The 17,120-nt window shown below is 38.6% G+C and overlaps 2 protein-coding genes across 2 annotated transcripts; both read left to right on the plus strand.

Annotated features, from left to right (window-relative positions):
• The first annotated feature begins 394 nt into the window (after window positions 1-394).
• Window positions 395-15,912, plus strand: LOC139744631 (thymidine kinase 2, mitochondrial-like). The gene is made up of 6 exons (XM_071655060.1): window positions 395-454; window positions 1,125-1,256; window positions 2,326-2,489; window positions 3,047-3,135; window positions 4,267-4,427; window positions 15,814-15,912. Exons 1-6 carry the CDS (start codon window positions 395-397, stop codon window positions 15,910-15,912), a joined length of 705 nt encoding a protein of 234 aa, XP_071511161.1.
• On the plus strand, window positions 10,900-12,610 carry LOC139744646 (uncharacterized). The gene has a single exon (XM_071655076.1). The coding sequence runs from the start codon at window positions 10,900-10,902 to the stop codon at window positions 12,244-12,246; it is 1,347 nt and encodes a 448-aa protein (XP_071511177.1). The 3' UTR covers window positions 12,247-12,610.
• Window positions 15,913-17,120: the final 1,208 nt, after the last annotated feature.

A 17,120-nucleotide genomic window follows, 5' to 3' on the forward strand; every position in this document is an offset into this window, starting at 1 on the left:
TTGCTAATCAAATTCAAGTTGGAATATAATTTCTTGCATACATATTAAAATGTCTCAGTTTGACACAAAGTTTTATTTTTTATCAGAATTTTGATGCTAGTAAGGAATTTGGCAGCATAAAGGGAGAGCTGCGCCCCTGAAGAAAAAGTATATGGTTTGTCGTGTTTATCATTTTCCTGTTTAGTGCACTAACCAGCCTTGTTTGCCTCTCCCAGACACTGACTGAATAAAAAGAGCCTCCTGTCAGCCTGTCATCATGTTGCAGTCGGTCCTACGTCAGTCGGCACTGAAGATGGTGCAAAACAGTCACCCCTCAAGATGGTGTCAAATGTGGTGGTTCACTCCAGCAATGCTTCACTCTCCGCAGTCTTTCTGTCTTGAGAATACTGTGAGAATGTCGACATCATCAATCCCAAAGAAGTTCTCGCAAATCAATGGTGCTGATAAAATGACGGTATATATATTCATTATGTGTAGACATCATTGTATAAAAGCTGTACCTACTTGTGTACGAGTGTTTGTCGTTTAATTCCTTTCGGAGATGATCCTCTCAAGTTGATACATCCCTGTTATTTTGTTCCATGATTTTTGAGAAAGCTCCTCACCTGATATGTGGGCAGGCATTGGAGTGAGTGAAAAAAGAGAGAAAAAAAAAATCTTAACCAAGGAGCCTATGATATCAAAGACCTCAGATACAAAAAGACATCATAGATATCTGTGGAAAAAGAGTAGCTCTTACTGTCCTATTAGTGATGCAAGTGACATTGTAGTGATTTCTTTTACTTAAGTATTGACTTATTCCTCTTTATGATGTGATGTGATCATACAAACACCTATGCATCACAGAAACACTCGTAAAATGAAGAAATGCAGAATTGATGCATGAGACTTCCCATTACTTGATTAGCAGAGATGATGACAGTGACATTAATGTAAACTGAAATTTGAATAATTGTGTGCATTTGAATAGTTATATTTGCTTATTGCATACATTTATCTGTTTCTAATACAATTGTGAAAATGGAAACAAGATGTACAAAGATTTACTAGTGTTCCATGTGAGCATGTTGAAGCCTTGGATGTCTTGTCATTGTATGTGGTATTATTACCTCACCTCTCCACAGATTTGTGTTGAAGGCAACATTGGAAGTGGGAAGACAATGTTGCTGGACTACTTCTCCTCTCAGACAGACAATGTGCAAGTGCTTCCGGAACCAGTCAACATGTGGAGAAATGTAGATGGCAACAATGTCTTTGTGAGTTTCATTTCTCTCCTATTAGATCTTATTTTTGTGTGAAACTCCCCGGACCTTGAATTCCCTTGCCGCATCATTTCCTGGATGATGAGCACATCTACATTGCAGTTTTGTTATTCAAATATGAGTTTCTATGAGAGACACTACCCCTCTTCTGCCCTGCGTTCTAAAGTAAACAATGTCATGTAGCAGATTGATGTTGTAGCTTTCCAGTTTAAGGCCCTGTGATTTTGAACGATGCTTGAAAGAATCCACAGGCAAAATTTCTCTATTGTTAGTGTGTAAAGTGTAAGGATTGTGTTAAGATACAGTGGAACCTTGTTATAATGTATTCAGATATTTTAAACTACCTGATTTAATGAGGTACGGTGTTATTGTATGAGTCCCATTCCAGTAATATTCTTCTGTTTTTATCCCTGATATTACAAGATACCCAATATAACTGGAAATTTTGTTTATAGCCCCAAGCAGCTCATGATAACGAGATTCCCCTGTACAAGTCTTTTTTTTTTTCCTGCCCTGTCAGAACAGCTGTGTTGCATTGCTTGTCTTTGAATAACAAAGTATACCAGAACAGAACAGGAATAGGTTTGCCAAAGACTATCTTGATACTCTCTTTATTTGTTGCAAAACCTTGGATATATGAGTGCAAATTTGATGAACAATTGACAGTGCGAACATTGAAAAAAAAGAAGAAATGATCAATATGTACATACAGAATGGGCATGATATATGCTGAAAAATAAATTCAGTGTTAAGATTACAGTCCTTTGGGGAAACCTTTCCACAAACTAGTCTCCATACATGCGATTCACTGCTCAACCAGAATCATGCAAACCCAAAAGGTAAGCAGAAGCTTTCAACGAGAAAAAATGGGGAGGGTCTCTGAAGTGGTGATTATTTGAGAAATGCTTTTCTTGTAATATGCCAATTTCTCAATAGATGCTCAATAGTGCTATCTAAATTAGTACATGTATTGTAAATACACATTGTGACAGTACCTGCTTCACTCTTGCTTACCAGAAGAGAAAAAGTAATTGTTAAAAGTGTGTTGTTTTGCTCTTTCTAGGGTCTGATGTATGAAGACCCAGCCCGGTGGAGCTTTCTCTTCCAGTCCTACGTGCAACTCACAATGTTACGATCTCATCAAGCTCCTCACACTCGTCCCTTGAAAATGATGGAACGGTCTATTTACAGCGCCAAGTACTGCTTCATCGAAAACCACCTGAGAAAGTAAATAAGCTGTTTTAGAATAGAAATCTAGAGTGGATATCTCATTGGCTAGGAGACAAGGTGGCAACTTACTGGCGACTCTAGTCTCATAAATTGGTCGCAGAGACATCCTGGCAATGTCTCCATGACATCAACTCACCTGGAGACTAGCCTAGTCTCCAGAGAGTAGTGAGAGAAAGAAACTTCTTTTTTAGGAGACTTTTTTTTCCAGTCTCCCTCCTGTCTTACAGATGTCTCTGTGAAAATGCAAGATTGCAGAATGCAAATGGGGATATGCAAGCTTATCATAATTATGTTTTCTAGTCGAATATTTATATATGAAAGCTGTGCGTCTAATCACTCAAAATTTATTTAAGAATGCTGTGTTTGCCATATTCAGAGTTAAAAAAAGAATGTCCCTATTGTGTGGTAGTCTCCTCTTAAAATCTCACACTTTCTCCGTCCCTCTCTCTCTCTCTGTGTCTTTGTGTGTCTGTCTGTCTGTCCACCCTCCCATTTATTGCTGTCTCTCATTCTCTCTCACCAACTGCTTTCTTGTATCATCTCTCCCCTACTAGTAACATGATGACCAAAGCGGAGTATGCTGTCCTCACTGAGTGGTTTAATTGGCTCTTGACTCGCTCCTATGTCAATGTGGACCACATCAGTAAGTGTATCACAATGGATTTTAAAAGGAAATTGTAGTCAAAGAGATTATTGGACTTCAGACGTATGATGACCTTGTGGCATCCTGGGGTCCCTTTCATGAAGTCATCACATAAAAGTCTACATTAATCTTAGAATGGCCAAAGTTACTCATACATAGCTATGAGAGACTTTCAAATTCATTTCATGAAGTCTTTCATAAGTGTGTCTTACAAGAAAAAAGTCTCTCATAAGACTTGTATGAAAGGGACCCCTGGAGTTTACGCTGTGCCTACTTTTAAGGAATATGTGCAAGTTCCCATTGTATTGCATTAGTCTCATTGCTTCTTTCCGAAAAATTCTGTCCCATGAATAAGATCTCCTAAATGTTTTTCCCTCTGCAGCAAACATTGTTATGTTTTTCCCTCTGCAGCAAACATTGTGATGTTTACACAAATTCTGAATCTTAGTAATTACAATGTGTCCCAACAAAATGGCAAGGGCAGGTTTATCTGTGAGGTGTGAAAAAAGTGCATTATCAGGAACAAACTGAGTATGTTTAAGGTACCTAGTGATGGGAACTGGATGATGCAATGAGTTGAATTTAATATACTTGTTCATTCGTGTCACCCAGGTAATGCAAGAGTGAAGAATGTGTGTTTAATTTTAGTATGTTCGATATAGTTCAAAAAAATTCTATGGAAAACAGGAAAACAGTGTAGCTCATAATTCATCTACTTGGATTTTCAGCTCACTTGAGCCTTGAACCAAGGCCCCTGAGTGCCTAACCCCCCCCCCCCCCCCCCAGTTTGCTTTGTTCTTCTTGGTTGACAGTCTGCAAGAGTGTGTGGAAGGTGAACATGTGATCCTTAGATGAGCATGAGGCCCCCTGGTCTCTTGCTATCTTCCTGTGACTTAACCCGTTGAGGACGGTTTGATTTTATGTGGAAGACCTAAACTGGACCCCTTGAAACACAACTTTTCCTCTCAAAGTTCACCATCTGTTGAGTAAAATTACATTCTTTTCAAGCTGAAAAAGTCAACTGAAATTACTTGTAATGTGAAACTGCTACAATTATTGCCGTCAAGGTGAGTTCTGGGCGCACACCAAGTTGTTGTTGCTGTTATTTTCCCCCTTATCGCGTATGTATAGTTTACTTGAAAGCATCGCCCGAGTGCTGCCTCCAGAGGCTGAAGGAGAGGAGTCGTGTAGAGGAGAAGGGTATAACTCTTGATCTCCTGATGCAGCTTGATCGTCTCCATGAGGAATGGCTCATCGACAAGACATCTTTCCCTCTCCCGGCTCCAGTCATGGTAGGATACTTCAAGATTTTAGTTACAATTCACAAAGTTGTACATGTACAATGTAAGTATGAAGTATGATGGTAGAAGGCTTAACGGTGCATGTATTCTTTCTGGGGTATGTTTTTGGCCCTGAAAAGGGCCTACCCAGTCACAACGTTTCGGCAAGCATGTTCTCACCATTCTCAAGGGAATGAGAATGGCAAGATCTAAAAGTGAGAACATGCTTGCTGAAACGTCGGGACTGGGTAGCCCCTTTTCAGGGCCAAACACATACCTTAGAAAGAATTCATGGTGCACCGTTAAGCCTTCTACCACCAAACGTTCTTCCGCCACAGAAGCCTTCAAAGATTTCATCAAGTATGAAGTAGCAATAGGAGTTTTCACATCAGCCCGATGTTTTGAAATAGCGCGCTATTTTCTGACTTGGGAAATTGGAAAATATCTCGAGCTTGGATTTTTATCGGGCTGATGTGAAAACGCCTATTGATGATACTGATAATGATGTTGCCAGTTGTATTATGAGTGGTAGAATCATTAATTTGAGGGTGATGATGATGATGATTATGACCATGTTGATGAAGCCATATTTTCATAATGATGTGATTGATATGATAGCAATGATGATGATAGTGGTAGTACTGATGGTGATGGTACTTCAGGGTACCATTTCATGAAAGTTGTCAGTCCTGACAAGTTGTCAGTCTCTGACAATAACCATAGTAACAGTCAATGACCAGAGCATCTCATCCAATCAAAACCAAGGATTTTGCTGAAATTGACAGAGACTGACAACTTGTCAGCGGTGACTAAATTGATGAAACAACCTCCTGATGGTGCTGACAATGATGGTGATGAAAGCGATGGTAATGATGATGATATTCATGAGGCTGATGATTTGTGGTTGGTACACACAACACTTTTGTCATGATAATATTTTTCATTCATTCTGTGATGAAATTACACAGTAGACAAGCTCACATGGAAATACAATTGTCTGAAAGACACTGTATAAGCTGTTATTTTCACGAGGATTTAACTTTCACGAAATTTTGCAAATCAGTGTTGGACTGCAAATTTAATGTGTGAAAATGTTGCCATGCATACACTAAGCTAAAGTAGTGTACTAAAGATAAGCCTCAGTGTCAAATCACGAAAACAACATCTCACAAAAATGTCTGTGACTTCCCCATTCGGAAAAATATCAAAATGCAAAAATGACAGCTTATACAGTAACATTAGTATACAAACAGCTGAAATTATTGATAGTTGAGGTATGCTGTCGAATTAACAGACTTACTATCTATTAATGTATGTAGGCTACATTCCATTTTGTTACATTGTTAAGCATCCCATAATTGTAAGGTGGATCATAAATATAGTCAGTTCTTTGTGCATGATATGACACCTTTAAATGTGGTATCTGTTCAGTTCACTGTACAATCAGAACATGATCTGCCTCCCTTAGGTTTCTTAGGTTTAGTTTAATATGAGTTTCAGGGTATGGACTAGGGGTATGTTTGTTGGTAGAATTTATGTTTGGCTTAGCGTGCAGATATCTCATAGGGGTAATTGTCGCAGGAGCAAACATCATGGAACCCATCATATAATTAACAATCAAACTTGTTATGTACTGCTCTCTGGGCAACAACACTACCACCAGGCTATCCCTGGTTGCCAGCAGTGACACAATGAACATGGAACAAATACCCCAGCTCTGAAATTCTGACATTGTTATGCTAAGTAGTCAAATGCATATTAAATGAAAGCAAGAGATTATTGGGCAGAGGGATGGAGATATGATGTACGGGGGAAAGCAGTAGATGACAGGCTGATTCCTGCTGGTTCCTTCTCTCTTCTTTTTAGACATGTTTACTGAATATGGTGACAGCTGTTGTGATCTTACAAATTTTCATTTGCACAGAGGGAGACAAATTGAAGAAAACTCATTCCTCAGCTTCACCCCTCTGCTTAATAATCTTTTGCTTTCAAAGAATACTCTTGAAATGTTTATGGATCTTTCAAAAGCATTTGATGCAATACATCAATATATTTTGATTTATAACTTAAAAAAGATATGGTGTTCATGCTTTAGAACCTTAATGGATTACGGGTATTGATTATTTATCCAGTACAATAGCAAGCAGTATGTATTATTCAAATCATATAAATCCTGGAAATCCAATAATGTATCTACTTTATGCTGCCCATAGATCAGTTTTGGATCCATTGTTGTTTCAAATTGTATGATATAATTCGTAATTCCGTAGAGCTCTACATGTACATTTTGTATATACACACACACGCGCACACCATATGTTGTATACAGCCACAACACAACCCAAGCAACACACACACATCTACCTAGCCGACAATAAAGGTGAGGAAGACTTAAGGTTGAAAGCTTTTACCACCAGCCGGCATCTTATGACATCTTTACATACCGGTATATACTGTGGATGAAAATAATATATTTTCTTCCTATGAGAACTTTGAAACACTGAAATAGACAAAGTTTCTCAGTTGTTTACATGCAATAGATTGTTCCTAAAATTGCCCCCTCCCTCAAAAAAACAAAACAAAACAAAACAAAACAAAGGTTACTATGTGTAGGAAACTTTTTTTCCCCAACAAAGCTTTGGTAGTTATTGTCCCTGCCGAACGAGTTCGAGCAGGGGACTATGAAACGGGCTCCGTACGTGTGTGTGTCCGTGTGTCTGTCTGTCCGTCCGTCCGTCTGTCTGTCTGTCTGTGCGTCCGTGTGTGATCAAAATGTTCAATTTGCTACTTCTCTGTCATTTATGAGCCAATTTTGATTCTGTTTGCTTTATATGATAGCACTACATGGGAGCTTTGAAACTTCTACACAGAATTTCAGTTGTGACCTTTGACCTTGACCTTTGACCTATATTGTACATTTTGCTTCAAAATGCTACTCCTTCGCCATTTCTAACCCGATTTCGATTCCGTTTGCTTTATGTGATGGCACTAGGTGAGGGCTTCAAAACTTCTACACAGAATTTTGACCTTTGACTTCTTTGACCTTTGACCTTGATTTTTGACCTTTATTGTACATTGGCTACAAAATGCTACTCCTTCGCCATTTCTAACCCGATTTCGATTCCGTTTGCTTCATGTGAAGGCACTAGGTGAGGGCTTCAAAACTTCTACACAGAATTTTGACCTTTGACTTCTTTGACCTTTGACCTTGATTTTTGACCTGCATTGTACATTTTGCTACAAAATGCTAAGTAAACATTCCTTTGCCATTTCTAACCCAATTTCATTTCCATTTGCTTTATGTGATGGCACTACAGTCTAGGTGAGGGCTTCAAAACTTCTACACAGAATTTTGACCCTTGACTTCTTTGACCTTTGACCTTGATTTTTGACCTATGTTGTACATTGGCTACAATATGCTCCTCCTTTGCCATTTCTAACCCGATTTTGATTCCGTTTTCTTTATGTGATGGCACTAGGTGAGGGCTTCAAAACTTCTATACAGAATTTTGACCTTTGACTTCTTTGACCTTTGACCTTGATTTTTGACCTATATTGTACATTTTGCTACAAAATGCTACTCCTTTGCCATTTGTAACCCGATTTCAATTCCGTTTGCTTTAAGTGATGGCACTAGGTGAGGGCTTCAAAACTTCTACACAGAATTTTGACCTTTGACTTCTTTGACCTTTGACCTTGATTTTTGACCTGTATTGTACATTTTGCTACCAAATGCTACTCCTTCGCCATTTCTAACCCGATTTCGATTCCGTTTGCTTTATGTGATGGCACTAGGTGAGGGCTTCAAAACTTCTACACAGAATTTTGACCTTTGACTTCTTTGACCTTTGACCTTGATTTTTTTACCTATATTGTACATTGGCTACAAAATGCTACTCCTTCGCCATTTCTAACCTGATTTCGATTCCGTTTGCTTTATGTGATGGCACTAGGTGAGGGCTTCAAAACTTCTACATAGAATTTTGACCTTTGACTTCTTTGACCTTTGACCTTCATCTTTTTACCTGTATTGTACATTGTGCTACTAAATGCTACTTCCGGCGGGGACATATATTACGCACCGCGTAATTTCTACTTTTTATGACATTAATTTATAGATTATCTGAGCTCCATGTGCACCAAAGTCTCGGGAAATGTATTTGACTCCAAATTGACTTGATTATCATGTTCAAAATCCTCACAGCACATTAATCAATCAGTGTAATTCGATATTGCAAATCTGTGCAAAAAAAAAATGCAAATATTATTGTTGTTATTATTATTATTATTATTACTACTACTACTATTACTATTACCTGTCTGTCAAATAAGTGGGAATTTTACACCGACTGACTACTTAGTATCTCAGAATTCCCTTATTATTCTAGACAATGCTATGATTCTGCCTTTGTGGGAAAATAATTCTTACTCTCCAAAAACCTATTGTGTGGTTAATCACTAATTCCCATACTCAACCTCTTGAAATCATCTTTCGGAAGAATAAAAAAGAGCTATAAGGATTAAGAGCATTATAATTGTTAGGGCCTGGCATTGTGAAATAGAACGTCGCCATGACAAATTGCAACAACAGTATAGGCCTAAACAGCTCAATTTCGACGTAACGTGATCTATCCTTCCAACATGTCTACATTGATGAGCAAATTATTCGCTATGGAGGGTTGGTAGGACGAAGGCAATCGAGTGTCACAATAAATCTCCACCACCCACCCTCCCCCCCCCCCCACACACACACACTTCTAAACCAGTCACCCTCTCTGCTGTCTTTTCTTGAATAAGAATAAGGATAAACCTATGGAAAGACTCTTAGCTAGGCTTTATGAACACCACATTCAATCTCGGCAAGTTAAACTAACCCTAATCCTTGCGTGAAAGCAATCATCGAGTTAAATCCGCGGCTGGTGGCGTTATTCTGATCGCATATCTCGTATTCTTAAAAGAGAAGCTAATGCTTGTTTTTAAAGGATCACACTTTCGCAGTTTCCTAGACATTACATAAGTTTTCCAAAAAAAAAAAGAGGAAAGAAACAGCGCTCGGATTTTCTTTCATATCCTCAAGGCCAAGCAACTGCTAATGTTTCAGGAGTGCACATCCGAGGAAACAAAAGCACACAAGCAAAGTGGCTTCCTCAAAACTTTGGGCTCACCAGAGAGCGTAATTTTCGACAACGCATCCTATTTGTCCCAATGCACGGCTACCCGTGAGTTATTTAATCATTTAATCAGGCATCAGCTTGAAGAAGGAAGTCTTTCTCAGTACCAGCTCTTGAATAGCACTCCTCTATAAGGGTCGTTTAAGCGTCTTGGCGCTAAGAGGATAGAGCCGCCCAGCCACGAACTAAACCGCAGAAGGCCAGAATACCTTCTACCCCTGTCTGTCCAAGTATATTACAGTATGTTAAAGGAGCGAAGACCGCGCAGCCGTGGTGGTTCCAAATGAGTATCCTGCACTCAAGTTTGCATTCAAAAAGCAAGCTCCTAAAGGTAAGTAGAATCAAGAGAATCGGTGCTTTTCCTATGATACATACGCTCTTCAAATTTTGCTCACATGTTACCTAGACAGGAGAGATTGATTCCCACCTCCATGCTAAGACTGAGCTACTAAGATCGAGATACCCCAAGTTTCTTGACTGTAACGTGTGCAATATTTTGTGTCTCAGCACAGCAACTTGGATAGACGCAGTGTTTCCTTTAAAGACCTGTATTATTGAATATGAGTTTAGAGTGTTATGGACTAGTGCGAATATAGTTGATATCTGTATGCTTATTCATTTTTAGAAATTTAAAAATATGTAGAAGTGTCATTATGACTGCAGTCTTAATTGTATCATCGTTGTTACAATCGATCATTATGAGAAGTTCATTAGTGGTATCATTACTGTTGTCATTACAGGTATCGACATCATTATACTGTTTATCATCATTCGTATTCTGTACGAGTTATTAAAAAAATTATCTTTGACAGAAAGTCGCTTTGAGGATCAGCATAGATGCGGGACCAATGTGGAGACCAATCAATTTAATTATTCAAATTTGAATTACAGTGTATGTCTTGAAATTTACGTGACCGCTTAGAAAGCAATGCTTGTAAGCAAGCAACCAATACTTTTTTTTTTGCGTAACATTTTGTCCCTATTTAACAAATGCTTATCATCATCATGTGAGCGATTGTAACTTTTCTATATTTTCGTATTATACTAATCGAACTGTCAAAGTTACAAGAATTGAAATAAGAATATTTCATAAAAATGAAATACGATTAAAAAGAATCAACATTTGCCACAGTTATGCAGCTCTACTTTTTGATGTTATCTCGTCATCTTTTTATTTATTTCGTTTTTGTTTGTTTGTTTGTTTTCAGAAAGAAAAAAATGTTTTATGCACTGGAGTGCTCCTTCTCGTGATGTTCCAATAACGTGGGAGCCCCTTTTACTTCGCAAAATAGACGCGACTGAAGACCGTGAAAATGGCCGTCTACCACTTGGTCAAGTTGGCGAAGAAACAACGCCTGTCCCTCCTGGTCTTGGGGCTCACAATGCTATGTGGAGCGATTCTTCTCGCCAACCGCAGGACGACTTTCATGTCCGCCTCGACTGCAATTGAATCGAGAGTGTCTAAAGTGTTTGTTCCTGATCACGACATCCCCGTCGTCGACGCACTCGACAAGGGATGCTACCTGCAGACGGCCGATATGGCTCAGCATCGGCATTCGCGTCGGCTTTTGGCAGAACGGGACTGTCGGCAGAGGCTCCCGTCAGTCTTGATCGCGGGGGGCGCACTTTGCGGCACGGCGACCTTCAAGAGTGCACTCTCTTTTCACCCAGACGTTGTCGTTCGCGAAGGCAGTGATCCTGCCCTGCTCAATGTGAATAGCAAGGAGGACGATAGTAACTATCGCCTGTCGATGCCGTATTCGCTTCCCCACCAAATAACTGTCGATTCTTCACGAGAGTACATGTACAGCAGCAAGTTTCGCTTAATTTTGAGGAAGAACTTACCAGGGCATGACACTAAAGTGATCATCCTTATCAGGGATCCTGTAGCCAGAGCAATGACCGAATATTTGGTGCTGTCGTCGAATTTTGCTAAAGAATACTACGACGAAGGTGTGATTATAACGGTCAATCAGTCAGACGTTTTCCGTGAAGCTGATATTACCGTCTTGAAAAAAATGAACTACAGGAACTATGATGGCAGAGAAAAACGAAGCACGCGAAAACGAGCCGTGCCTTCCGCTCACAAGAAAAGAAAGCATAAGTCGAAGTTGAAGGCGAAGAGACGCAAAAAGCATCGCAGACAAAAGCGGAATGCTGACAACCAGCAGCCATCAGACACTGACGAACTTTGGAAGTTACAGCAAGATCTCAAAGGTTCATTTACGGAAACGATCAGCGATAAGTACGGCAGCATCAATCCTACACAGTTTTTGATCGAACGAAGTAAATACGGCTCAAGACTTCGACTCCTCTCTTTTCTTGGTTTTCGCCTCTTGGTTTTAGACGCAGAGGCATTCGCCAGGAACCCAGTAAACACTATGACATTAGTAGAACTGTTTCTCGGTCTGAAACCCTTCTATGATCGCAGTTTCTTTGACTTCGATCTTTCCAGCGGCAAACTGTGCTTTAATGCAGCTGAAGTCGGATCGTGTCAAGAGCCCATTTTCTTGAACCGCTCGATTCCGACCGTCCCGGATCAACTCGTCAAGGATCTGAGAGAATTCTTCGTACCCTGGATGAAAATGCAGCATAAGGTCGCTGATGCCTACTTCGAACATCGTGGAGAGCACCCGATAGTATTGACTCCATTTAGATAGGTATATAGGCGACCAACCATACTTCACCTTGCATGATATTGTAACCTAGATTATAGACCTTATTCACGTGACGTCAGGCTACGTGTTCGAACAGGGTAAACAAAGAGATGATGATATACACGTATATGGTTTGCAGCATTCCAGCTATTTTGCAATAAAGGAGGAAGCAGCCAAATTGTCCAAGGAAGGTCGCGGAATTGCTTGAACAACATAGAACGCAGGGGACTAGAACTGTCAAAGCCATTGTGCGTGTGTTCAGCCCATATCATTGTTGATACTGGACACTAGACGAAGTTAATGACGAAATAATGAAAAAGAATAAGATGATGCACCCAAACGTCTTTATAAACAATTAAAAAACAGACGCTAAAAGAAAGTGAAAATAAATTATACGTAATAATTTACGAGCCATTTTTTATGTGGACCAAGATTTTGTAAATATAAGACTGATAATCTTTATGCTAGCACCAATGTCCTGTACAAGATTTGTATAGCTGCTAAGACCCAAGGCTTCGGCCCGATACATTGTTTGCTGGACTGATATCGACTTGATTGTCATCATCAACGTTGTTTTTTTATGTAAACGAGAAAAAAAAAAGGTAAAATGAAAACAATTTGATGTCTTGCGGTTGCCGCTTGTGTTTAATCCTCGTGAATATTGTTTCATTCTACTGGACACTGGAAGTTTCCTTTGGATTGTGGCTAGTGAGTCGATAGGCAAAATTACGATATCAGTGTTTAAAGTCTTCAGGTTCGTGACAAGATCACTGTAGAGAAGGGAAAAAAGTATATGTAATTATATAACAATGATAATGTATCTCGGGTTCAAGTAATCAGCACCTACTCCTCCGTTTTATAGATGTGCATTCATGTCAGCAGTTCATTTCATTTTCCCCATTCAATCATTAATACTAAATGCTGTATGACCGACACCATTCTTTTGTTTAACGCGTGTTAAAATTGACATAACACAATATTCTTTTCTATAGCAACTTTAATGAACTTTTCCAATACAAGGTATATTCAGTTCAACTATTACGTGGAGACTCTTTATTCATAGTATTGCATGATAATAGATTGAATGATTAAGTATCATTACCATACAGTAGAAAGCTACAATGTATTTGATTTTGTCTGTGGAAGTCCTCCATCGCCGTAATGTATACACGTAGGTCATTTTTTATCTATAGGCATATGTCAGGTATCAGCGAAGGGCGTCAATGTGTGAATGGCTCAATAACTGCATACAGTGCACTCCCGTTATAACGAACACGGTTATGACGAAATTCCGGTTTATTTACAACGAAATATATATATATATATATATATATATATATTTTTTTTTTTCAGCAACATCATCTGCTCTATGTTTTTGTTGTGTATTTGTTCGGTTATAACGAAATTTCGATATAAAACGAAAGAAAATTGCCGGTCCTGAGGACGTCGATTTAGCGGTAGTTCTATGTATCAAAAAATTTCAGTGAATGTGTTTTATAATTCTACTTTGGTTATACATTGTTGATACATACTCTTGTGACATCACGTTTTCTTAGCTTTCCTGCACAACGATAAGCCCGTGAATTTGACAACCCTTTAAAAATTTGTATCTTCGAACAGTTCGTCCGATGTCCACAAACTTTGTAATTGTTGAGTTCACTGCTTTGTCTTCATTCAAAGAATCCTCATAACGTGTTCAAAATAAATTCCCCTTAACAAGCATCACGGTTACAATAAATGATATAAAATGAATTAAAATCTGAAATAAGGAGTGACTGCATTGGTGTCCTACAAGTGGAGTGAGTGGAAGATATTTGACAAGAATGAAATACATGTATTCAGGATTGCTTATGATGGATATGTTGATTACTGAGTATGCATTATGTTTCCAAGCATATGGCATATTTTACGTTATATATTTCCCATTTTACATGTATAAGCCCTTCAATATAGGCCCTCATATATTTTTGTAATCCATATATTTGTACATTATGTATATACATATACATATACGTAGACATATACATATATTATATACATTATTTCGTTTTGTTCAGTCAATCCATAAAAAGGTACAGCAAATACAATGCATATCCAATGCTTCGTCATTATTTTGTTAACAAACTTTAAATAAAGCCGTCCTTTAAATTCAACGTGAAAAGACCAGAGACATGAGGAGAGGCTCAGAAGTCTTGTTGAACATTACGCTATGTTGGCGCAAGTAAAAGGTTAGGCCTACAATACCGTATGTCCCCCCCCCCCCCCCCCTCAAAAAAAAAAAATACAACGGGGCCCTCCGCAATGATATCTTTAAAAATAGTGAATCAATCTAAATACAAATTCAGGGTATGAAAATATAACTTATTGCCCACATCTTACAGAAAAGCCCATTGCTTCAGTGGTCAAATAGAAATACGGAATTTTGTAGAGGATGTCGGGAATATCTTACCTCCAAGTTCTGTCTATTATTCACACACAAGATCATCGAAGTGCTAAACTTGGAAGAATCAGACTCATGACATGCTTTACAAAAATCCACATTTCTCTGTGACCGCTTAACCAAATCGAATGGGGTTTTCTGCAAAATAGAGCTAAAATGTTATATTTTAAGACCCTGAAGTAGCATTTAAAATTAATCGTAGTGGGTGTTATGCGAAAATCTGATTGTATTTTTTTTTTTTTTTTTTGGGGGGGGGGGGGACATGCTGCAGTATGTCCCTCAAAAACTACAATCAGATTTTCGAATTGATGATACCCAACACGATCGACCTGTCTAAGTGCTACCTCAGGGTCTTAGATTATAACATCTTTGCTCTGTTTTGCAGAAAACCCCATTCAATTTGATTAAGTGATCACAGAGAAATGTAAATTGTTGTAAAGCATGTCATAAGTCTTATTCTTCCAATTTTAGCAATTCAAGTTAGAGGACAAGTTCACCTTCACAAACATAAGGATTGTGAGAATGTAGCAATATTAGTAGAACACATTGAAAGTTTGAGGAAAATCAGACAATCCGTTCAAAAGTTATGAATTTTTGAAGTTTTTGTGCAGTACCCGCTGGATGAGAAGACTACTGCAGTGTATGAATAACTTAGATGTCACATGCGTACAACAATATAAGGAAAATATAAAGAGAATTTCACAAAATTCCATCTTTTGAAAAAAGTACACATTCCCCTGACTCGTTACCGACAAATGTTATGGGTGATATTATTCCCCCTGCCTTTAGAAAGAGGCAAGTCAAGTGCACTTTTATTATGCCAAAAAAGTGAAAATATGTTGAATTTTCTTTTACATTTTCTTTATACTGTTGTACGCATATGACTCACAAGCTGTAGTAGTCTCCTCATCCAGCGGTTCCAACACAAAAATTTAAAAAAATCATAACTTTTGTATCGATTGTGCAATTTTCCTCAAACTTTCACTGATGTGTTCTACTAATATTGTTGCATTTTCTCAATCCTTATGTTTATGAAGGTGAACTTGTCCTTTAACACAATTAGATAGTACATGCTTTTTTATTTTGAAAGAAAGAAATTGTTGATATTTTTTTTTGTTGTTTTTCTGAAGGTTATTGATGCCGATCGACCCATCGAGGAAATGATGAACTTTTACAAGGAGCATTCTGACGACATCTTGATCCCAAGGAAGGAGTTACACCAGACCTGATCCTGGGTTAAAGGTCAAGGGATTGGGTCATAGCGCCTTTGTTGGTGACGAATGGTGGCAGAAATCAAGCGCGTCCTTCCCCTCGACTGGCAGGGCCGGTGTCGTGTAATTAACGTTTTGCAGGACTTGGCCGCCATTTACCACTCTTTAATCTGGTCAGATGGGTGGTATTTGCAGCTCGTACTGTCGCGAAGTAGGCACGGACAGAAGTGTGCTCTCATGATAACAGTATCACTGTCAGACAACTGAGTCTCACGCGCATATATTCCTCGGAGGAATGCATCTATGATGAATCAAACCCACGGAATCTTTTGATACATCTCTCAGGGTATTTTTTTTACGGAAAGAGGATGTTGATTTTTGTCAGTTTATATTTGATTGATACAGTAAGTCATTTGTTCGTTTGCATAGTTTGCATGTTTCCTTTGTTGTTTGTTTTTATACAGTGTTCTGATTTACGATGATAAGCGGCATGATCAAGATCGATGATGTGGTGAAAATGAGTGATGTATACAGCTTCTGTAATCTTTCTCTATAGTGCAATTTTATGTAAAACAGTGAACCTTTCATTCCCCTTTTTAAGCCTTGGTGCAATGTGAGGAACATGCTGAAACATACTAAGATTTGCCAACCCATCACCCAAATGCAGGAGTGATGTGTTGGTTGATCGCACTTCTCTCATGTTAGGTCATGTACCGTTATGGCAGCAGCCTTGACTAGAATGCTAAGTCATCCAAAACTAACATTTATCATTGTGCAGTGGTCCAGATGTACTTGAAATGCAGGCACAAATGCACATTACAGGTTTTGTACTATGGTTTGAGTTACAGTGTATTTCATTTTCTGGAGATTTGCATAGTTCTCTAATGTTCTTTCTTGACTCCAGTAATATCTTTTCGGCAAGACTTAGTCTAACATTGCGGTCCAGTAGATATTAGGAACCATCAAAGATATTTAAAAACATCAAAGCACTTTTCATATTTGGGCGTATGAATTATTTAGGTTGCAACTGATGTCTTTTCTGGATCGCCAACAATAATAACAGTTACATGTAGCACAACAGTGTCAACATGAAGCAAGTAGGCCAGTTGAGGCCGAAAGAAAATTTGCCCGTTTCCAGCTTACTGCATAATGTGTCCAAATAATGTCGATGCTCCTAAAGTTGTGTGCATAGAAGCTTTATTCTGTGATTTAATGTATACCAAAGA

Source organism: Diadema antillarum, unplaced genomic scaffold (assembly GCF_040938485.1).
Source record: "Diadema antillarum isolate AM-2024a unplaced genomic scaffold, OU_Dant_1.0 seq00001199_RagTag, whole genome shotgun sequence".
NCBI classification, from domain to species: domain Eukaryota; kingdom Metazoa; phylum Echinodermata; class Echinoidea; order Diadematoida; family Diadematidae; genus Diadema; species Diadema antillarum.